The sequence below is a fragment of the Grampus griseus genome (genome assembly GCF_964374135.1).
Source record: "Grampus griseus genome assembly, chromosome: 6".
NCBI lineage: Eukaryota > Metazoa > Chordata > Mammalia > Artiodactyla > Delphinidae > Grampus > Grampus griseus.
In genome coordinates, this window is record NC_139000.1 from 5,315,978 (window position 1) to 5,340,218 (window position 24,241).

At 57.3% G+C, this 24,241-nt stretch overlaps 1 protein-coding gene across 1 annotated transcript in view; it reads right to left on the reverse strand.

The window, feature by feature from the left end:
* The window catches only part of LAMC3 (laminin subunit gamma 3), a gene marked incomplete at both ends in the record, with an annotated part of 59,747 nt that extends 54,417 nt beyond the window's left edge, over window positions 1-5,330 (reverse strand). The window contains one exon of the mRNA XM_082657556.1: window positions 4,955-5,330. Coding sequence (XP_082513682.1) covers window positions 4,955-5,330 — 376 coding nt within the window. The remainder of the gene's footprint in view (window positions 1-4,954) is intronic.
* Between the last annotated feature and the right edge of the window lie 18,911 nt (window positions 5,331-24,241).

Below are 24,241 nucleotides of genomic sequence, written 5' to 3' on the forward strand. Positions count from 1 at the left end.
ACAGGTGAAGCGGCTGGAGCCCTGGGGTGCCCAGGTGCGGGGCAGGGCCAGGAGGAAGGGCGGGGCCACAGCTTAAGAGTCTGGGATGGATCTGGAAGGCTGGGGAGTTATTCATTCATGCGTTCATCCACTCATTCCTTGTTTCCAGGGAGGAAATACAGTGCAGCCATGATGTGCTGGGGTTCACATCCCCGCTCCATTGCTTAGCAGCTCTGTTGCCTTGGGCAAAAGACCTAACCTCCCTCCAGTGAAATGGGCAAGTGTCTTGAACACAGTGACTCCATTTCCCCATTTGCAAAATGGGCATCACAATAAAAGGGCTTCATGAGTAAATGCCTGCAAAGCACTGACCACAGTCCCCGGCACACGCATGACTAAATGCTGTCATTCCATCCATCCACCCAACCAACAGCACCACTGTGCAGGGGGCCCTGCCCTGGGCGCTGGGGTGCAGCTGTGAAAACAGGCATTCCCTCTGTAGCCTGGAGCCAGTGATGGACACAAACAACTCAGGCCTATGATCTAGACTGTGACGGGGGAAGGGTGAGGGGCTGCAAGAGCATACAGGCAGGCTCTCTGCCCAATCCTGGGGGCTGAGGGCTTCCTGTAGGAGGTGACCTCAAAGCCTAGTGGGGCAGATAGTGGCCTGTCCGCTGTTGCATCCCCAGGGCTTGGTACAGGGACTGGCACGCAGTAGGCACTAGGCTGTTCTGCTTATGAATGAGATACGGGTTATCCAGGAGAAGGCGGGAACAGGAAGTTTTGCCGGGCAGATGCAAGAGCAAAGGCAAAGACCAGGAGGACAGAGGCAGTCTCGGCCCATCCTCAGCCCTGCTGAAGCGCAGCTGGTGCAGCCAGAGCGGGAGGGGAGGGAGGGGAGATCTGGAGGCTGCCTGCATCCTTCCTGGGCTTTGGGACTTCCCACTCCTGCAACGGCTGGGTCCATCCTGAGCCCAGATGGGGGCGAGGCCAGCCAGGGCCAGCTGGGCCCAGGGCCATGGGGGGCTGCTTCTGCGGTAGAGGCTAATCAGGGCCGCTGCCTTGACCCCTGACCTGACTGGGGCCCGGCATTCCAGCCAGAACCCCCAGGGAGAAGGAAGGAGGACTTGGCGCCCCGGCACTGGCCTCGTCCAATGCAAACACGGCCGCCCACTCGACAGGAAGACGCAGTGGAGTCAAAGCTCAGGAGACCCAGCCGGCGTCGGGCTCCACCGGGGCTGGCAGGTCCTTCTGACGTCCAGCTCCCACTGGGCCAGGCCCCGCTGTCCTCTGTCCCCTCCGCTCTGGCCATCCAGGCCGTGCAGGTCCAAGAACACACAGAGCGGCCTCCTGGCTCCCCTTGACCTGGGATGCCCTCCACTCTTTTGTCAACTCCCACGACCCTTCACATCTCCAAGAGGCCCGCTCACCCCGGGTGTGTCCCCTGAGCATAAATCTTCATCCACATCGTTCCCGGGGCCCAGCTCGTCTTCTGGCTCCATGAAGATGGAGCAGATGCTGAACGGATGCAGGGAGAACTGGCCCTGCACACGGGTAGCCCCCAGCCGGGATCTGAGGCTGGAGAAAACTTCCCCTCGCTCAGGGGCTCAGAACTCACCTGCTCAGGGACTTAATGGTCTTTCCAGTAGCTTCTCAGGAATCCAAGAAAGTGTACAAGCAAGAAGGGAGACTCCCCTGAGGCCAGCCGAAAGCTGAGGCATAACCTGGACGTGTATCAACCCCAAACGCAGCGCACTGCGGGGAGGGTCCCAGGGTCTGCGGTGGGACCCTAGGCACTGATTTCATCCTCAGAGCCTCAGTTTCCCTGTCTATAAAAGAACAAACGGGGACTTCCCTGGTGGTCCAGTGGTTAAGACTCCACGCTCCCAATGCAGGGGGCACGGGTTCAATCCCTGGTCACAGAACTAATATTCCACATGCCGCACGGCGTGGTCAAAGAAAAAGAACAAACGGTGCTGGGATGGGGTGCTGACATAGTGGGGTCCCTAGCACGTGGTGAGGGCCCCCTGAATACTGTGTTACCCCTGATGACCACCCACCTCCCACACACCCGCTACGAGGCTCCAGCCTGCTCACTTCCCGTGGCCTCCGTGGAGGGCTGGGAGCCACCAGACCCCGAGGCTGCCTTTCATCCCAGACAGGAAGGCTCAGCTTAGCGACAGGACTCAGGGATTTGGAACAGATGTCTGCAAGCTCGCAGGGGGCTGGGAAAGCAGCGACCTCCGTCCAGGGCTGACCGGCCGCCTGTCCCTCCCCCGGCCTCACCCCACTCCCTCCAGGAGACGGGGGCCAGAGCCGCTGCCCACTCCTCCCTCCAGTGAGGTCAAGGAGAGAGGGGGCAGAGCCAGCAGAGGCAGCCTGAGGGCTAGGAGAGGCTCCCGCCCACCTTGACTGAGGACCCACCCAGCCCCCACCGGGAATACCCCGATGATCCCAGAACTCTTCCTCCCCTGATATTATGCGACCTGTGGCTCAGCGTGGAGAAAACCAAATTTGAACGGAACCAAACGTGGGCCGCGTCTGTCTGGGGCTGCTGTGGGTCCCCAGAACCCCTCCTGCATAAATGGGACCAGGGTCAGGATGTCTTTGGGGAGCCAGCTGGGAGAACATTTCTCAATCCCTTCGGAAGAGGCCACCCCTAGGGGAACCTCGGCCTGAGCCGCTCTCAGCAGAGTCCTGCTGGTCACACACAAGGACTGTCCCCGCTCCTGTAAGCGCCTGGCCGACCTGAGCTCACAGGACCTGCACACTGCCCGAGAGGTGGCAGCTCTCACCCCATTTCACAGGGAGGAAACCGAGGCACGGGGAGGGGGTGGCGTCTGCCCAGTGAGTGGCTGTGCTGGGCTTGAGTGTGAAGCCTCTTCTGTGGCCTGAGGCAGGCAAAAGAGAGACCTGAGCTGGGCCCGGGGCACAGGACGGAGGAGGTGGGGGCCTCCTTCATGCATTCACTGTATAGACCCTTCCAGAGCCCCTCCCACATGCCTGGCGTTGCACAACACGACGGGAAGAACAATGGTGTGTGTGTGTGTGTGTGTGTGTGTGTGTGTGTGTGTGTGTGTGTGTGTGTGTGTGTGTGTGTGTGTGTGTGTGTGTGGCGTAGGGCCTGGCACACACCAAGTGTAAACGGGAACTGCCCCAAATCCAAACACGTAGACCCTCCCCCGCCCGCTCCTGCCTCGTCTGTGCCTGGCCTGAGCCCCTCATCTGACCCAGGTTCCACCCACACAAGCAACACATCAGCCCATCCCGCATCCTCTGTCATGGAACAAACTGTCTCCCACAGACCCCATCCTATCCCAGATTCCTTCCCCTGTGGCCTTGGGGTCCTGCCAGGCCAGTCTAGCCAGCTCCCCCAACCTCTCTCCCCCCACTAGTTTCCTGTCGCACGCCTGGGTAGAGAGACCCGTCCCATCCCATCCCTCCCATCCCATCGACAAGCCCCACCTGGAGAGCCCAACAGGTCAATGGGTGGTAACAAGGCCTCAGAGCAACCGAGCTTCTTGGGGTGGCAGTGGGTACCAGCCTGCTCTTCTGAGAAGGCTCGGTGTCCCCCCTACCACTTCAGTGCCATTCCCCAGCCCTCCCCAAGACACTGTCACTCAGAACTAGGAAAAGCCAACTCCACCGATGGGTGGAATTCACGTCAAGAAGTTTATGCTCTGATCTTGGATACACACGGATGTCAGTATCATTTAGCAGCTGTGTGTCTTTGGGTAAAAGACTTAACCTCTCTGAACCTCAATTTTCTCATCTGAAAAATAGGGACACATTCCCATAATTCCTTATCGAAACCGTTTGGCTCCGGATGTGGTTTAGAATTCAGAACTCTTCAGACTTCAGAGAGATGATGCAGTCCTTATGCCATGCATTGTGTTAACACCTCCAGCCGGGTCTGGGGCTAACAGCCATGTTCAAACATCTCAGGAACAGAATGTATGACTATTCACTCTAGGATCAACAAGGTCTATAAGTAGCCTCAGGTCAGGTTTAGCTGCCAAAATGAGTTATAAAAATACTTAGAGGGGCTTCCCCACTGGTCCAGCGGTTAAGACTCCATGCTCCCAGTGTGGGGGGCCGGGGTTCGATCCCTGGTCAGGGAACTAGATCCAGCATGCATGCCTCAACTAAGAGCCCTTGTGCCACAGCTAAGACTCAGCGCAGCCAAATAAATAAATAAATATAAAAAAAATACTTTGAGTTTTCAGAGCTGTGGGAGATTTTGAACCCACAGATAAGGGAGTGTGGACCAATGGAAACGCTCCCTCCCTGAAAGGGCTACGGAGCCAGGGGTCGGGGGGGAGGTGGTTATTCCCATTCCCTGAAATGGTGGAGGTGCCATGAGTGAAGTGCTGGGTCCGGACTCGGGATTGTGATTCCCGGGGACCTAAGGGCTCTTGCACCATGGCGTGGGGTTGGGTGGAAAGGCTTGGGCACAGCAGAGAGGCCATGCCATCCGGTCCAGTTACCCAACAGCCGGGTGAAACTCGGCTCCTGCCCTGAGGGCAACCTTCTCGGTGATGAACACGCTGGCTCTGTCCCCAAGATCACCCCCAGGGACAGCACACAGCCTCAGGGATTCACTGAACCCCAAAGTCAACCAGATGCCCCAAGATTAGGAGCCCCTGCCCCAGAAAGCCGACTAGTTCACCCCCTGGTGGGTCACCTCCCTTCTTTGCCCACAACAGCTCTGGGTCTAGGATGGACAATCATTACAGGGCATGGTCCTCGCACCCAGATCCGCTGCTCTGTAAAGGGCTCCCAGGAGGCTTCCCACCCCTCCCAGCCCCAAGAGACACTCATCAGTCTATCCTTCCAGATAGTGGGGGGGGCACAGGTCCCTTTCCTGAGGCCCCCCATATCTGGATCCTACAGCTAACCCAGGGCGCGCAGCGTCGAGCCCCCGATGGTGCACACAGGGGACGAGGTGATGGCGGTGCCCTGAGCCCGCGCTTACCCAGGTTGAGAGTGATGTTGACCGAGGTGGGGTACTGCACCCCAAAGGCCATGGACTGGCTCTGCCACCAGGTGCTGTCGTCCTGGCTGTGGAAGTCGGTGAGGTAGGAGGCGTTGTGGTGGCGCTCGGGGTCGGCGGCGTCGCAGCGCTGGCACTGCGCCCCCGCTCCCTGAGCGCCCACGTGCGGACAGAAGTCCTCGGGCGGGCGGCCGCACGTGTGGGAGGCCTCGGCTAGCCGGCCGAACGCCGCGTTCTCGAACACGGGCAGGCAGCGCTGCGGGCGCCCCGCGTCGTCGTAACACGCGCCCATGCCCGCGCCGGCCGCCCGCGGCGCCAGGAGCGCCAGACCCAGCAGGAGCGCGGCCACCGCCGCCATGGTCAAGGGCACCGACGCCCTTGCGGTCCGGCCGTGCACGCCCGGCTCCGCGCGCCCGCCTCGTCTCCCGCTCCGGTGGGCGCGGACCGCGCGCGGGGCCCCAGTACGCGCCTCCCCCGGCGGGCGGGACCCATGGCGGGAGGGAGGGACAGACGGCGGGCAGCGCCCCCCAACCTCCCGACCGCTCCGTCCCTGGGCGCTCACGCCCCCTCGTGGTCGTGCCCGGGAGTGCTCGGCTTGGGAGTCAGCCCCAGCTGCTTTGCCCTGGCTCTGCTGGGGGACCCTGGCTCCTTGACCCTCGGTGTCCTCGTCTGTAAAAAGGGATTGGTAATGATGCAGGTTCATTACCGTGCTTGTGAGGTTTCAATGGCTGTTCATGACATGGAAACTGCTCACTAGTGCCTTTCAAGTCCTGAAATAAAAGGGGGCATCAGGGTCTTTACCTGGTCTTTCCCGTTGCACGTCTCCTCCCAGCAATAAAGTCACCCTAGGGGTAGATCCTTAAGTTTCCACTGTTCCATTAACTCTGAAAAGTGCTTCTGCTGCTGGCTATTCTCTGCTCTCAAAGCAGAGATTCTAAGCTGACATTTGTGACCAAGGATACCTGGTCTCATCACAAACATCACCTCAGAGAGAGACCTTCCCTCCCCCCACCCGCAGGAGATGCCCCCTTATATGCTCCATTCATTAAAATTAGTAAATCAAAGGAGAAAGCCAGATGCTCGTATCAATGGATGCTAGAGAAAACACTTGATAAAACTTAGCAGCCCTTCCCAGAAAAACTCTAAGGAAAATAGTAATAAACTTCCTAAACACGCTCAGGACTATCTTTCAGCTGCAGCCTTTACAGCTAGGTCCTTCCCATCAGATGTCCTTGCTTGAGACTGGGAACGTAAAAGTGGGCAGAGGCCATCCTCTGCCCTTCTGCTGATTTTTTTCTGGTGGCAAGTGAGGTCACAGAGGAGGCTTTCTGCAGCAGCGCGCTTCCCATTCTCCAGCTCTGTGGGGGTCGAGAGGGCTTTGTGTGGTGGTAGCAACAGCCGTGGCATCTTGACTCCTATTTCTGCCCCCTGGATTGCAGTTACAGAGTGAGCTCCCAGAGCCTCAGGTGGTGGCAGCTTCCCAGGTGGGTCAGTTCTGCAACGTCCTAGATGTCAGCACTTCTGGTGTCTTTCCATTCATCCCCTGAGCACTTACCTCTCTGCATTCAGTCCTTCCTGCTGCAAACACCTAAGCACTTGCCAAGTGCTTGGTGCCGAGCTCAGCATGGTGAGGGTGGAGAGGGTGGGCAATAAATTGCCATCACTACAATGAAGACAAGATCCTGCTCTCTATGAGCCCTCGGTCTGACTGGAGAGGGAGACAGGGCACTAAGAAACAGCCTGATGACATTCCAAGGCTTGTTCTTGCCTGTTTTATAAGACTGGATTGTGGCCACGTGTTTTCCATTCGTTTGTTCCTCGGCAAACATGTACTGTTGCCCACTGTGTACCCTGCACTGTGTTGGGGACACAGAGGTGAATTAGACACCCCCATCCCACCCCCTAGTGAGGGAGAGACACCACATCCATTGGTGTCCATGAAGAGGCTGATAGGATGTAACGGAAGGTGGTGCATGGGGGGCTTGTGGTGTAGGGAGGGTGGGGTGGCTAGTTCTGCCTGCAGGTGGAGGGTGCTTCCTAGAAGAGGTGATAAATAGACCAAGTTGTAAAGGATGAGTAGGGGAAAGGGCATCTCAGGCAGGAGGCACAGCTTGTGCAAAGGCTCAGACGTCTGAATAGGGAGGGCAAACCTGTTGTGTGTTTGCAGCTCTGGGTGGGGACTTGGTCCTGGGGCTGAGGCTGGAGCAGGGTGCAGAGGCCAGGTGATGTGGGGTGCTGGGCACCATGGTGATGAGCAGGGGCTTCGTCCTGTAGAGGATCTGCGGCTGCCGTGGGTTGTGAGTTCTTGGCGGGCAGGGACCTCGTGTGCCGCACCCCCTGTCCCCAGGACCTGAGCTGAGCATAGTTCAGGGCATGTTTGGGGAACAAGCAGGAACCACATGGCTGGCAAAGGCTGATCCTACAGGGGCAGGGCCGGAGATGATGGCTCCTTTAAAAGGCGCCAGCCGGCTGCTCCCTGACCTTGCCCAGCTCCTGGCAATCTCTCTTGAGGGGACCACACCACACTAAGGGGCCAGGATGAGGGGCTAAGTTTAGTTTGGGCAATCAGGGGAGGCTTCTTGGAAGAGGTGACAGCACAGTGGAGACCTGAAAGATGGGATGAGAGGCAAGGTTGCCAGGGAGGGCTCACACTGATGGGAGCTGACAGGAACCCCTCAGCTGTCACCCTCAGAGAACATCTTCTCCCTGGAGTTAACAAGTTCAGACAGGCCCAGGGACATGGTTGGCCTTGGGACATGCCACCCCTCAGTACAGCAACTGTCTCAACCCTCCTCTGTCCCCAGCCCGAGCAGGGTCTAGGCCTGGGATTGAGTCAACCCTGGATAGCCCTTCAAATCCAAGGACCCCAGATGGATAAATGACGCACCCCCTTGTGGGGGGTGCAGGGGCCGGAGGCTGGGCTCCAAAGGAGGTAACAATGGCTGTTGGGACTTCCCTGGTGGCGCAGTGGTTAAGAATCTGCCTGCCAATGCCCGGGGACACGGCTTCGATCCCTGGTCCAGGAAGATCCCACATGCTGCAGAGCAACAAAGCCCGTGCGCCACAACTACTAAGCCTGCACTCTAGACCCCGTGAGCCACAACTACTGAGCCCACGTGCCACAACTGCTGAAGCCCGCATGCCTAGAGCCCGTGCTGTGAAACAAGAGAAGCCACCGCAATGAGAAGCCCGCACACTGCAACGAAGAGTAGCCCCCGCTTGCCGCAACTAGAGAAAGCCCGCATGAAACAACAAAGACCCAACGCTGCCAAAAATAAATAAATTTCTAAAAAAAAAAGGCTGTCCACTCATCATTCATTCACTCGCTGGACAGACATCTACTTAGTCCGCATGCTATGCCCTGAGCTGGGCACAGGGGACAGAGTGATGAATTGGTGAAACTGTCCCTGCACTTGGGGGGTCCCAATAAGAAACTGGTGATTATAACACAGAGTGCTCAGAGCACTGGGGAAGAGAGAGTAAAGAGAAGGTGCTTACCCCAGTCTGGAGAAGTCAGGGAAGGCTTCCTGGAAGAGGTGAGGTCTCAGCTGAGACCCAGAGAGGAGGAGATAGCCAGTAAAGGGGATGGGGATGAGCATTCCAGGAGAGGAAACAGCATGTGAAAGGCTTGGAGACAAAACTGAAGAACTGAAGGAAGTCCAGGGTGGCTGGAGATGGGAGTTTGGGAAGAAACAGGTTGGGGCTTGTGGGGTGGGCAAGGGCCAGCCCCACATGTCCTGATGAAGAGCCGGACTCCACGTGGGGACTGCCAGAGAGCAGCCTCCCTTCTCCAACCTCTCCCAGGGGTCCAGGCTCCCCGCTCCCCAGTGAGAGGCTCTGGGGAGCCTGTGGCCCCTACTGGGTCCCCTCCCACTTCCTCTGGACACTCAGGGTCCAGCACGGAAATCCTTGGGCCTGGCACTCCCTGGGGAAACCCCACGGCCGAGTCCACACAGACATGTCTCTGCTGTGCCTGACATTGCCCACACGCAGCCAAAGTCACCCACAACACAGGCCAGCCAGGAACACAAGGCCATGGAGCCCATCCTGTGGGTAGATCACAGAGCCCAGCTGCTCCTCAGTGGGTTTTCTTATTTGTCTGCACCGCTCCCCCAACTAGGGGCCCCTGGAGGGTAGGCAGGAGGGGTGTGACTCATCCCCTGGGTGGGTGCTTGCAGAATGCCTAGTGAATGAATGAAGGATGAAGAGTGTTAAATGGATGGTAAGTGAATGAAAAGTACATGAAGAATGAGAGCATCTGAATGAATGGATGGATGGATGGATGGATGCATGGATGGATGGTGAACGAATGGATGTAAGTGTGATTGACGATGATGGTGATGGTGGTGATGGTGATGATGATGGTGGTGATGGTGATGATGGTGATGATGGTGATGATGATGGTGGTGATGGTGATGATGATGGTGATGATGATGGTGGTGATGGTGATGATGATGGTGATGGTGATGGTGGTGATGGTGATGATGGTGATGATGGTGATGATGGTGGTGATGGTGGTGATGATGGTGATGATGGGGATGGTGATGGTGATGATGATGGTGATGATGATGATGATGATGGTGATGATGATGGTGGTGATGGTGATGATGATGGTGGTGATGGTGATGGTGGTGATGGTGATGATGATGGTGGTGATGATGGTGATGGTGATGATGATGTTGATGGTGATGATGACGGTGATTATGATGGTGATGAATGAATGCATGCATGTGGGAAATGAGGGCTTCTGCTCCCTGGGTTCTCCCCACACAACCTCTGCCCCCAGTTCTGGGGCCCTTGCCCTCTCAGCAGTAGGCACATCCTGATAGCCCCCTCCCCATTTCTCCCACTGCACCTACCACCCTCTCCTTTTGGCCACTCAGCTCCGGCCACACGGGCCTCCTTCCCAAACACACACAGCGCATTCCCACCTCAAGGCTTTTGCACGTGCTGTGCCTTATGCCTGGAGCGCTGCTCCTGCAGATTTCTGTGTCCCTCCCTGCCCCAGGGTCCCGATATGGAGAGTCCAGCCCAGACCTTCCTTGACCTTCCCCTGTGCTTCCTACTCCTGCACTGGGCAGTGTTTTCCTTCCTAACCTGTGACACATACACACACTTGCTTGTTTGTCTGTGGTCTGTCTCTCCCATCAGACTGGGAGCTTCCTGAGGGCAGCAACTGTGCCGCCCCCCTTTCTCTGCCCAGCAGGGACACTTGTGGGATGAATCCATGGGGCACAAAGCAGCAGATGAGGGCACAGAGTCCCCAGTGGAGTGACGAGCTCCATGCAGACACTTGTCTGTGCCAGCAGTCCCCACCGCAGGGAAGCTACCCTTAAACAGTAATTTCACTTCCAAGCTCTTTCTGCTGAGGACAAGGAAATGGAAATTATAAGTCAACAGCAGAACCTAGCAAGGGAAGGGAAGGCGCAGATAAGCCACACCTGCACTCCAGCTGCCCCAGGGATTCTTAAACATTGCCGTGAGCACCACTGGAACCAGGATGGGACCCCCAGGCCTGAGTTGGACCCCTGTCTGTCCCCAGGGCCTAGCACGACCCTGCAGAGGCTCCCATTGCTCTCGGGTAAGGGCGGTCTCTGAGACCTCAGCTCCTAAGACTCCAGAACTCCCACATCGTCGGCCAGCACCTTCCGACCCTCAGGCTTTCCAGGTCCCCTCCAACCCCAGGACTTTGGCACCTGCCAGTCCCTCTGCCTGAAACGCTCCTCTGCTCTTCTCACCAGCCTGATTCTTGCTCCTCCTCTAGGGCTCAGGCCTCGGGATAATGTCACTTCCTCAGGTTGCCCCGCCCCCTGGCTTCATGGCACCTCTAGACCCATCATTATTTTCATGTCCCTATTTCCCGGTCCCAGAGGACAAGAATCCTGTGGCTTCCCGCTCTGTCCCTGACGCGCACCCAAGGCAGGGTGTACACTAGGAGGTCCATAAATGGTACAGAGTGAATGAATGAGTGCAGGAAAGCAGACTGGATCGAGGGAGGGAAGGAAGGGGAAAGAAATCTGGCAGCGAGGCCCAGGCTCCAGCTGGGCTCTTCTTTGGGGGTGAGGCTGCCCGTAAATGGGGGTGAAGGCCAAGGGCAGGGAAGGATCTCGCAAGCCCATGACCCATGACTGGGAAGTGATCTGCAAATGCACCTCACCCTTCACGTGGCTTTATTTTGAAAACGTGAACCTGACACATGTCAGGGAGAGGCTGCAGTTCTCAGCCTGGGGCCACAAGGAGCCATTTGCATTCCTGGTGCCAGCCTAATGGGGCTCTGCAGGGGCTGCGAGAAATTTGTGCCGCCTGCTGGGGCCGGTCCAAGGCCAAGGCAGGGGCAGGAGCATCTAGAAAATAAAACGGTAAGGCTGCCGAATCTGTGCCTCCCCGAGGAGGGTGGGGCACCTGGAGGACAGGCAGGTGGAGAGGGTACCTCCCACAGGTGAGGGTAGCCGTGGGGACCGGGCAGTTAGGGGCCCCCCTTTGCTGCACCGCTCACCCTCCCCGCCTCGGACAGGGCCTGTCCCTGACCACCTGACACGCAAACCATCTGGCTCCTTCTCACGGGGATCCTACTAGGGCGCGGGTATCGGCCCCATGCCTCGGATGGGGAGACTGAGGCACAGGAAGCAAAGTAACTAGCCCAGCGTTACCTGGCTGGGAGGGGTCAGGTGGGGTTTGAACTCAGTTCTCTCGGATTCTCTAGCAACCTCCATGCCTGCCCTCCCCCACCTTTCCTGATTTCCAGAACAAACCACATGTAGGGCGGCCCCCCAGCATGCTCTCCCCCCGAGAGCATCCTGGGTGCTCTGCCTGGGCCACGGAACACTTGCACATGCGCTGTTCCTGCCACTGGATCACCTCCCCACCGCACCCCCTTCCTTTCCAAAGCTGTGGGCGATTGTCCGTCCTGCTCTCCAGCAGGGAAATTTATCTCTTCAATGGGGATCATCTTTGCAAATCGCCCTTCCCTCACGGCTGTGTCAGGGGTGTGCTGGAGCTGTCAGGCTTCCGTTTGGATGTGTGCGCACGCGCGCGTGCACGTGTGTGTGCATTCACGTGTGTGTGCATGCATGAGCGATGTGTGCTTTGTGAGTGTGAGCCATGTGTGTGAGATCGATGTGGGGTATGGGCGGGTGTGTGTGGTGTGTGTCTGTGTGTGGTGTGTGCTTGTGTGGGTGTGACTGTGGTGTGTGTGCTGGGACCTGGGCTGGGGGTGGGCACAGACATGGTCTGAAGTCCGTGGAGCCCTGAGACACGTGGGGTCCCGCAGGCAGGCTCCGTGGGAGGTAGAGGAGGAAGAGTGGCGGGAACTGATGGGGGGGTGAGGGACGCATCCCCTGGAGCCTGAAGTTAGCGGTGCTTGTCCTAGACCCTGTGGCCTGGCCCGGCTGGGGGCGTGCGGGGCTCCGAACCTACTGCTGGGTTGGAGAGACACAGGATGGGAGCACCTCGCGGAGTGGGACTCGAGGCCAGAGGCTGGCCCCTGGAGGACAGTCCCCGAGGGGCACAGGGTGGGCACTGCAGGCTACTCAAATCATGGGGTACAGGAGTCCACATGAGATGGGGGGCCACAGAGAGGCTGTAGAGGGCAGCCTTGAAGCCAGCCTCAGGGCTCTCCAGCTGTGTCCTCAGCAAGGGGCAGGGAACCAGCCACTGAGCCCTTCTGTCACCCCCAGAACAGGGCTGGCTGAGGGCAGGGCTGGGGTCTGCCCACTCCCGAGGCCCCTCAACCAGTCAGTGCCCGGGCAACGTTTGTGCGGACTGAACGCCCAGCCCTGTGCCGCGAGCGTGCGCAGGGCCTCCCCGCATCTTGGAAGCAGCCCCGGGATAAAGGCCGCTGCCCCCTCCTCAGATGAGGAGACAGGGGTCAGGCAGGGTGACTTACCCAGGCCCCCAGGGCTCAGAGGGGCCGCTGCTTGGTCTTCAAGATGTGGTTTGTCTCCCAAGCAGAAGCACGGCCTGGCCACTTGGCGTGGGGTCCCCACGGGAGCGCGGGCAGGGGGCACATGTCACGAGTCTTCAGTGTTCTCCACCCGCAGCAGAGCTGGCACATCTGGACCTCAGGGGTCCCTGCAAGCGAGTGGCACTGGTTTCGGTCCTGAGTAGGGACGCCTCGGCCCGGTGGCAGGCAGAAGGTGGGCAGGGCAGCCTGCCAGCAGAGACCCCTAAATAACAGGGAGTGACCAGCATGACTGCTCCCGTCCCAGCCGGGGGACAGGCTCAGGCTTCATAAAGCGTGATAGATGGGCCTAATATGGGACTGGAGACGGCGGGCTGGCAGCCCCGGCCCTGCCTGCCGGCTGCCATTTACCCATATATTTATTTATTTATGCATTCTCCTCCATGGCAAAAGCCCAAAGACAATAAAAGAAATTGAATTGCATATCAGATGGGACATCAGAGGGAGATACAGCCATAAATCACGTCGTATTTATTCCATAAATATCAACACCTCCCGAATAGCCGGTGCCCGTTATGAGGTTATAATCGGGAAGCTGGTCCCGCGATGCTCACCACCAGCCCCTCTCCCATTAGACAAACGGGCTGCGTCCCCAAAATAAATAAGCACTTCCTCAGGCCACCTGCCCTCTTTAAGACAGGCATCTGGTCACCCGGGCTGCCTTCACCCAGAGTAAGGGGCGGGGTCCTCGGGAAAGGGCAGGCGGTAGCTGGAATTACAAGGTGCCCAGGCCCCGATGCAGTGAGCCCATGGAGGGAAGTAAGTTTCTGCAGGCCCTTTGCTTCCACCTGCACACCTACCACCCTGGCACCTGGTTGGAGCCTGGATTCTTTCTCTTTCATCCTATGACAGTTTTTTTCCCAAGATGTAATTCACATTCGGTGAAATGCACACATAAGTACATAGCTTGATGAATTTTTACATGGGTATGTAAAAACACCACCAGGATGGGCTTCCCTGGTGGCACAGTGGTTGAGAGTCCGCCTGCCGATGCAGGGGACACGGGTTCGTGCCCCGGTCCGGGAAGATCCCACATGCCGCAGAGCGCTGGGCCCGTTTTAATTTGTATTTCCACCACCGACTCTTACCTAGATGACTGCACTGACCTCCCACCTGGGGTCCCTGGGCTGACTTCCTGTCCCCTGCAGTCCATCCCGCACTCTGTAGCCAGAGGGACACTGTTGCCAGGTCAAGACCCTCCTCTGCTCAGAACCCTCCCATAGCTCCCAGCTCACTGAAAGTAAAAACTGAGGTCCTGATGGGTCCTGCTGTGCTCGGGCCTTCCCCCACCATTGTCATCTGTCCCCCCTTCCCTGGTGCCAGCTCTCCAAGGGCAGCACCTGTGTTTTGCTCGCTGTTGCATCCCCATAGCCTAGGTCAGCGCCTGGCGCAGAGCAGAGGCTCAGTCAATACTGGCTGAACAGTTGAAACAAGTCAGTGGCAGGTAACATGGCATTTAGCAGAGCCCCTGTTCTGAATGAACAAGAAACTCATAACGTAGAAGTAAGCATTTTAAAGCACGCAGTCCAGTGGCACATACCACGTTCACACTGTCGTGCAACCACCATCCCCGTCTTGTTCCAAATGACAGCGGTTTTAACGTGGCCTCCTCAACTTCTGATGTGACCTTAACAGTTTCCCCTCTTTATTTTTTTAAACAACTAAATGTCTTTGAGTTTCCAGCTCCCAGCCCTGAGTCTTGCTGTGTCCAGGAGCTCTCTCCCACGGTGTTTACAGATGGTCCAAACGTCCCACTTTGAAGGTTGGCTGACCGGGGGCTCCCATCCCCGTGCCCAGAACGTCCCCCTCCACGTGGCCTTCCCAGGGGCCTGATGCAGAGACTGGGGGCAGGGAAGCGGCTGGTTGTCCCCCCGCCTCTCCCGCCACCCACCGACACACACACTGTTGACCACTCTGCCTGGGCCCACAGGTCCCCCAGAGGTGGGACAGTCCTGGGCAAACCTGGGCTCTGCCGTCCCACACCGCTGCCCGCCTCCCTCACACCCCCGGCCTCCCTCTTTGACCCTCAGGAATCTTTCCTTTCATTTGGCTGATAACTGGGGGAGGGGAGGACGACCCAATTTATTTGGCAATAATAATAAACCCAATTTATTTGGCAACAAATAAAGAGCTGCCGTGATTAAGAGCGGGGGAGAAAGTTTAAACGAGGAAAAATACCTTGGGTAATGCCATCTCCTGCGTCTTTATATTCTGAAGCGGATCGTTCTGGATGCGGGCAGAAGGCCTGATTTAATATCCTCATGGAAAAGACTGCACCTGATCCAATTACCACGGGAATTTTGACACAGTCAGCAGTTAAGTTGAAAGATTCGGAGGCACTCACCGTGGGAGTAAACACAGAGACTGAATTACGCAGATGCCTCTGGGGGGTGTTAAGCGGTTCGGGTCGCTGTGAGGGCACCTCAAGCCAGGCTGGGGGGCTCGACGGAGGCCAGTTTGCTGTAGCTGGCCCTGCGGCTATGCCTTCTCTGTCCCTCGGGCTGCCCTCCACGCTGGACTCCAGGCCAGCAGAAGGCCCTCGGCTTGGGGCCCTGGTATGGCAGGCCAGGGGGTCCACACACGTGCCAGGGCCCAAGCAGGCCCTGGAGGTCCTCCTCGACGTCCAGTCCCTCCCCCACTCCACCCTTGCCAAACCCTGTCCAGGCTGCCAACTGAACCAACCTCAACGCACCCAGCTGGCTCAGTTTTCCAGCCACTAGGCTGGCCCAGGCTCCAGCTCCCTCACCTGGACGCCAAAGGCAGCCCCTCTCTTGTCTTGCTGCCCTCCCATGACGGACGGTTTACACACATAAGTCCAACCATGTCTCTTCCGTGCTCAGAGCCTTTCAATCACCTCCAGCTCTTCTCAGGAGAAAGTCCAAAGGCAGGAAGCACCTCCAGGGTGCTGCCCACCCTGGTCCCTTTACCCACTCCAGCCTGCCCCCCATCTCCCTCCTTTGCACCCACCCGGCCTCCCCTGTCCCCAGACCAGTCCAGGTCTCCCTGCTGCGTGCACTCGGAGCCCCTGTCCTCTGCCTGCAAAACATTGGCCATGACAATAACTATTACAAAACCATCTGAGGACTGTATGTGGAAATCCATCTCCCCCCACCGGATTTGGGTTACACAGAGGTTGGAAGGGCCAGAAGCTACTGAGTCTCTGTCCCATGCTGGCCATGCAGCCTTGAGCAAGGCTATAGACTCTCTGAGCCTCAGTTGACTATCTGCACAATGGGACAATAATGTCTACTTCCCAGAGGTGGGAGGATGGAGGAGATACTGAAGGAAAAGAGCGTGATGAAGACCCAAAGTCCTGCCACCAGACTCTTGGGAGCCACGTCCCAGCTTTGCCACCCACAGCTCTGTGTCTCCGCCCCCTCATCTGTGAAATGGGTTGCTCTGGCCATCTCATGAGTTAATATCCCTGGCGTTAATAACACCATAGCCGTGTTAGCTTTTGTTACCTTGTTGGGTACCTTGAACACTTCCTAGTTACGACTGGAGCTCTGTCCCCCACCTTGAACAGGAGGGTCAACTAAAGGCCTCGGGGCAGCCCCACCATTAGAGACCAAGGCCAGGGTCAAAGGGCCAAGTGTTTCCCGCTGAAGCCAGACATTAGCCTGTTAACCATAAACCCATGAGTACAGCCAGGCCTGTCACCTCCAGAGCTCACCTTTGGGAAGGGACATGGCAGGTGGGGTACACGGGAGGGATAAGTTTTGAATGGGGGCAGGAATGTAGGCTTGGGATTTTTGTGCACAGAAAAGATGACTGAGACAATGACTTTGGCTTTAAACATTCAGATTTGATTCATGAAAGTGCCATATTAAAAAAATGTTGCTCTGGGACTTCCCTGGCGGTCCAGTGGTTAGGACTTGGTGCTTTCACTGCCAAGGGCCTGGGTTCAATCCCTGGTTGGAGAACTAAGATCCCGTAAGCCACGTGGTGTGGCCAAAAAAAAAAAAAAACCAACACAAAAATGCTGTTCTTTCTTAAGTTTTTAAGTTCACCTTACATCTCACTATTCTATTTCTATTTCTATATTTATGAATGTAACACAACTGAACAGTCTCTTTTAAGGGCCATTTGATTACTCTTTGGTCCCATTTACAAAACTAGTTAATCAAACTCCTTTAAGCATTTGAAACTGCATAAATAAATTGGATAGATCCAGTTTTCTTTTAAGTACTTCAACGATCTGACCGAGAAGGCAGTTTCTCAGCAAAATTAAGTACCTCCTTTGCACATCTAATACACGGAATTTGTAAATGGGGTAAACTCCAGCACTGTTTACAGACTTCCTAAGAGTATAACCTGAAGTCCCAAGTCATAATCAAATACTCAGTTTCATATCTTAAATTCGAATTGCAAGGTTGACTAGTGCTTTAATCGGCAAATCCTGAAACTTACAAACGCTTAAGCCACCCAACCTGCACACACTAAAGACAAAGATATTAAGGTTGTTTTGATTCTCTTAAAAGTGCCTTTTTTTTTTTTCTCCCTGTGGCTGCACCGTGCGGCATGTGGGATCTTAGTTCCCTGACCAGGGATCAAACCAGTGTCCCCTGCAGTGGAAGCACGGAGTCTTAACCACTGGACGGCCAGGGAAGTCACAAAGGTGCCTGTTCTTAATTCTAAAGCTTCTTGAGGCTGAAAGATGCTAACCCAGCCTGGAAAGATCAGGTTCCCGGGGTTCCCTGGCTGGTGGGGATGTGTCCCTGGGCCCTTCATTCTCCTCTCTGCTCAGCCCAGCCTGAAGCCCCCCATCCTGTCCTCCCCTTCCCCAGTAGATTGGATTCAGCTAATCAGTTTACTGATTCCTTCTGTCCTGAGCTCTTCATATCCCTCCTCTCAGTTAGGGCTGCTGCCATGGAGGACTCCTAATGACAGGTGATTGGATTCTATGTGTCTCTCAGGGATTCTGTCACAGTTCTGAGGTCACCACAAGGACAGGAGGTGGGTAGAAAGCCTGGCCACCACCCAGGAAGAGGCCCAGAGTAGGAGGAAGGGGTGGTCATGAGGAGACTGGGGCTCTCCGAGGGCCGTGGACCCTCATGGAGACTCCAGTGTCCCCACCGTTAATTGCAGGCCCTGCATCCCCTGCTGCTGAAGCCACGGAAACTTGGGGTGGCTTGAAGAAGGCAGGCTCTGGGGAAGACCCTGGGCTTCGAATCACAGCAGTCTGGCAGGCTTGCACTGCCTCCCCCTCCCTGCTGAGTGCTGTGGGCAGTAGCTCACTCTCTGAGCCCCACCCGTTACACAAACCAACCGCAGACAGGGTCTAACGCTGGGCATCGCTGCTGCAACACTGAACAGGGGCTGGCGGCCCGCAGGCTCTGCGTAAACATCTGTCCCCTTCCCTTCCAGAGGGTGGGGTGGGGACAGAAACAGTTCTGGCATCCACAGTAGCCCCTTTCATCGACTGAGCGCTTCCTAGGTGCCAGGTTCATGGGAGGGACTGTCCGCACTGTGTCTTGTTTGATGTCTCAACAACCCCATGAAGGCTGTAACTGCTGTCTGGTCAGTCCTGGGGCTCAGCAAAGCTAAGTAACTTGCCCAACGTCACACAGCTTAGAAACAGCGGAGCTGAGGTTCGCACTCAGGCAGGTCTGACCCCTCGGGCCCCTGGTCCTGGCCCATGTGCTGTCCTTCCCCAGGGCTCTGGACCTCCAAATTCGGGCCTGGGCCGAACGAGGCAGCAAACGGCAGGGGGAAGCAGCCATGACCGAGCTCTTTCCACAGTGGAGAGGATTTCGTTCCGTCAGCTCGTCACTCCCTCCTCAATTATCTTGCCACCGGGAGCCTGAGAGAATCATATCTGCTGCAAAGGCAGCGCCTCACAGGGGTGCCCGCCGCCCCAGCCTCTCCTGGCGGGACCCGCTGGAGGGTGGGCACCGCGGGTGTGGGTGGGGTCGCCCCTCCAGCCTCTCCTCCCTGCCCGCCAGTGGTGGGCAGGGAAGGTTGTCTTGGTAACTCGGGCTGAGTTGATGTTAGTCATCTTCTTGGGATTTTTTTCCCTGTGATGAAAGGTCCAGCGAGGGGCGTGGGGCAGGGGGAGGGGTGGGGGGAGAGGCAGAAGGAGGCTGACGCCCTCCTTCCACGGGGCTGCTGACTTAATAAGAATAAAGGCAGCTCTGATGGTGCAGGAAACACCAACTGAAGGTTTGAGATGTGGCCTGGGGGCCGCGGAAGCCAGGCCCAGGTGTGAGCAAAGTCCTCAGGTCCCAAATACCCCGCAGGTGGGGACAGAGCCTTGGAGGGACCAGTGTGAGTCGTGGCTCCTGAGAGGTGGGCACGGCCGGCCAGTGGTTAGAGTTCAGCTCTGGTTGGCCGTGAGTCCCCTCTTTTCACAGGCTGGGCGGCCTTTTCCTCATCAGAACTGGGGGAGTAGTGGCACCCCTCCCCGGGGCTGGGGGGTGGGGGTGGACTGAGAGAGCACAGTGAGGCCCTTAGTGGAGAGTCCCATCCAACGGCCGGCACTGCCCTCATCATGGATGTGGTGGGGTGCGGCCTCGCCCCAGCCTGACCTTTTCTTTTTTTTTTTTTTTCGGCCTTTCCACGCGGCACATGGGATCTTCCTTCCCCAACCAGGGATTGAATCCACGTCCCCTGCATTGGAAGCGAGGAGTCTTAACCACTGGATCGCCAGGGAAGTCCCTCCTTTTCTTTTTCTGAAGCAGTTTGCAGAACTGCAAAATCATCTCCCTTGGACTTGGAAGAGAGGCTCACCATGGCCTGCTCTGGGGCAAGGGCATGTTCTTACCTTGATCCCTTATTCACTTATGTCCCTCTTTACAGACGTGGCCACAAGCCCCGGGAGACCATATGACTTGCCCTGGGCTCTCCAGCCAGTTGAGTCTTCTCTGGCCGAGGTGGGTGGCCCAGGGTGGGAATGAGATCCAGGTGGCCCCCACTGATGGCTCTTTTTTCTGACAGCCCATCGGCTCTGCTGTCTGTGCAGAGACCCTCAAGTCCCCCCGCAATGAGGATGGCTTCACAGTAAAATGCCCACACTCTCTAACCCAGAGCCCCACGTGGCCTAGACCACAGCTCCAGGAAATGACCGTGTCAGAGGCCAAACCCACTCTCGTAACTGACCACCCCCCAAGGCACCAATGCTCGGCCTGAGAGCCAGAGGGGCTGTTAAATCACAGAGCCAAGGATGAGAACTCCTCTGATGGGAAGGGGTGGGTGGGACGGGGCTCAGAGGGGCTACAGACGTTTTCTGAAGCTGCTTCTGCTCAACCACTGTGCAGGTGACCCGGGACACCCTCCACTGCCCGAGGGCCAGTGTCTCGTTCCTGAGTGTCCCTACTGACAGGACTGCTATGCATTCCACAGCAATCAGAAGAGATTTCATTTAGTGAGCACTTACTGTGTGCCAGGCCCTACACTAAGGCCCTTCGTGCTAACTGCATGCAGCAGGGAATGTCATGTCTGTCCATTTTACAGGTGAGGTAAGTGAGGCTCAGAGAGGCAAAGTCACCTGCTGTCTTAGGCGAGGTCTTCCAGGAGCAGAACTGAGTCAAGGATTTCAGGGCAAGTGATTTTATGAAGGAAGTGCTCCCAGGAGAAGCCAGAAGGAGTGGGGGAAGCAGGACGGGGAGGGAGAGAAGGCAGACAAGGGTGTGATTTCAGGTAAGGCCCGGACTCAGCCGGATGCCGTGAGGAGCGCTGGACCCGGGACTGTACCCTTGGCCTCTGTCTCATCCGAGGACCAGGCTGGGCTTCTGTACCCACCCACCAGCCAGTGGCTGTAAACTGTTACCAGCAAAGCCAGAGAAGCTGGCAGATGGGCAACAGCGCCAGTAAAGGGGACTCTGGGGACCCGGCCGAACACCAAAGTCTCTGCCTTACTTGCTGTAAGTCACACATCTGGAAAGTGGCAGAGCCAGGATTCAAACCCAGTCCAGCCAGGCGCTAAGCCCTGGGTTCTCACTCACTGTCCTGCATGGGCTCTCCCGGGGCTGGCATGTCCTCACTCAGAGGCCGGCGTCCCTTCTGTTCCCTGCTCTCTACTAGGAAGCCACGGGGCATATTATTGTAGGTGCCAAAGTGACACGCCTTCATTATCCCACGCACTGTATCATGTCTAATACACGTCTCACCATGGAAAATGTAGCTCAGGGCCTCATGTATCTTTTATGCAATGGGACTCTCGGCGGGGGTACAGTGGGTGAACCTTGGATATACACCCCTATGGCCCTGCACACTTGGAGAACTCCCCACACGCAGAGGGACAATTAGACGCTCCTGGATTAGGGCCCCTCTCCTTGCCTTGCAAAGCGAGCAAACAAACGAGTACATTTAAAGAAAACGATTCTGTAGATGATGTGACCATTGGCCCATGGATATGGCCGGGTGACAGGTTTGGATCAAGCCGCCCAGTGGAGGGAGGAGGAAACAGAGGGGCAGGGCTGGGGAGTCACTCCTGGAAGAGTCATTCCTGCCTATACGGGGCATCGGCTCCAGACAAGGTGGCTGCCATTCTCACGACGCCCTGGGAAGTGGGATCCAACACCCCGCTTCTGGGGGCGGTCACCTCTCGAAGTTACACGCAGACGTGTGGCAAAGGAAAGCTGATGGGGAGGTAGGGGGCCACTTCTGGGCCAGAGCAGGTACCTGTGGGTGTGAGACCCCCAGCTCTGCTCTCCCTCCAAATGGTGGAGCTTCCATTCACCTGGTCCCCAGAGCTTTTAAGCTAAGGCAACTCTGGGCTTGTTACCAAACAGTCATGCTGATGGAGCATTTCACAAATAAGCAAACAGGCTCGGCGGCCAGAGGAGACTTGCCCGAGGTCATGCCCCTGGAAGTGGGGCGGCAGGACCCGGATCCAGTCCCTTCAGCACCCCCAGCCCAGCTCCCTTCTAGCCCTGGGGCAATCTGGGCTTGTTTCAGTCCCTCAAAACCCTGCACACAGGCTGTTCCCACTGCCTGGAACACTTATCCCTGCAATCTTAGCTCACTCTCACACCTCCTTCAGGCCTCATCTCAGACGTCTAAGAGGCCTCTGCAGTAAAAAACCAGTAAACGTGAGGGTGGAGGAGCCCCAGAGCCCAGAGTCGGGGCCCAGGAACCGTGGGTGCACACACGTGAGCGTGTGTGTGCGTGCGTGTGTGACCTCCATCTTCCCTAACACCCCTCCCCAGATGCTCTAGTCTCTGCCCAGGCCCTGTCCCCACTGCATCAAGCCATGCTTCCCCCCAATCCACCTCCCCTACTTGAACAGAAGCTCCATGCGGGTGGCGACGTTGCCTTTTTACTGTGTGTCCTTAGCGTCTTGCCCAGTGCCTGGTACAAAGGAGGCATTTAAATAGTCACTGAATAAATGAATGAATGAATGAATGCCTTGTACTGGTTGAGTGGCCATGAGTCAATGAAGATATATTTGAATTTCTCTGCCTGTCCCAGCTGGGACACAGCTGCCCCTGTCCTGGGGTCCACACCCAGGTCAAGACCCGCCCCCCCTCATGGACGAGCCATGCCCTTCATAGGGCAACACCCTCGTGAACTCGACCTTCCTGCCCACAGTCCTGGCAGCGCCTGGTGCCCCCTGTGCTCAGGGTCTGTGTTCTCTGAAGTTCATGTGCAGAAGCCCTTGTGGCCCCAGGAGTCAGGCCTCCAGCCTTGAGCATGTGCCTCGTGCTGGTTCTGGGTAGTAAAGACCTTGGCCTTTGGAGCCAGAGAGACCTCCCTTCCAGTCCCTCTTACTAGCTGTGTGACTTTGGACAAGTCACTGGACAACTCGGTGGAAGCCTCAGTCTTTTCCTCTGTAAAATGGGTATGAAATGGTACCACCTCCGAGGGCCATTATGAGGATTTGGGGAGCCAACTTCCAGAGTCTGAAGTTGTTACTATTATGACCATGGCCACCCAGCCCTGCCCTTTGGACCTGCTCCCCCAGGCTGGTACTGCTGACCACGAGAGATTCACAGGGTGTTAAAATGGACTGGCCCTCTGAGGAGACTGCCTCTCCCACCGAGGGGCCTTGATGGTGGTGTGTTTCACATCTGGAAGAAACCACTCACCTGTCTGCATTCTCAAGGAAGACGTACCCATCGAAGGTGTGACACCAACATCGCTGGAGAATGCTCCCACCCCGAGAGCCCGTGTGGCCTCACCTTGAGAGAAGGGCCACATCCCACCAGGCTGGCAGCTATCAGGTGACGGCCTGAGGGATCATTAGGTGAACCTTCTCTCTTCTCTCTGACCCCAGGCAGGGCTTGAGAGAGAAAGTCTTGGTCACGTTTCCAGACCTGTGATCCCCTGGCCATGATCAACTACAATGAGCAGAAGTCCCTGGAGTTTGGGCAGGAGTGAGCGTGAAACGTGGGCTGGCTCAGAATTTGAATTTTTGACCCAAAGCAAAAGGTGGGAGCGGCCGGAACGGCCAGGGTTCGTGGCCCGGTGGACATCGCTGTCCTGGCTCCTGCTGCCCCATGGGAGCTCCCCGCGGCCTCCCACTTGCCTGGGACCAAGGCAGGGGCGTCCCCACCATGGGGCCGTCGAGGGGCTGCCTCTGTGTCTCCCGCTCCCTGTCTCCTCCCACAGGGGCAGAGCTGGGAAGGCAGGGCTTACAGGTGACAGCACGGCTCAGGGAAAGGCTGTGTGGTCCCCAAGGAAGCCCCGGAGAGGCAGGTCCTCCTACACTGAGCTCTGGAAGCATTTCCACCCCTTCCTCAATGGGTGCCCGCTTGGGGCCAGTGGAACTGGAGGAGGGGATACCACGGGGATGCACACAGACATGACTCTGGCCACAGCTGCAGGAAGCAGAGTGAGCAGTCCTTGGCCACGGGCTGTGATGGAAGTTCAGGGGCCGGCACGGGCCGTCGGGGAAGACTGGACCCAAGGGTCAACCAGAGCTACAGTCAGCTGCTGATGACGGGCAGGGAAGAGCGGTCTAGGCAGAAGGGCAGCTTGTGCAAAGGCCCTGAGGAAATAAGGACGCAGAGTACCTGTGTGTTGTGTGTGTGAAGGGAAGGCGGGGTGGCTGCTCCTGGCGGGGCGGGGGTTGGGGGAGGAGTGAGACGCAGGGCTGGAGAGGTGGGCACAGCAGCCCCACAGGCACGAGTCTGGGCTTTGTCCTGGAGGTGGGGCTGAGCCAGGAAGGGAGGGGATCGCCCCTCCTGTCCCACCGGGGAGGTGGCAGGGTCTGCACTGAAGGGTCCCAGCTGTGGCCGCAGCTGTGCCCCCAGCCTCCAGGCCTGATGGAGGGACTGTCATTTAAACAACCTGGGGATACGCAGGAGGTAGAGGCTGGGGCTGGGGCCGATGGGAGGCTGCTGGGAGCAGGGGACCACCACCCCCAG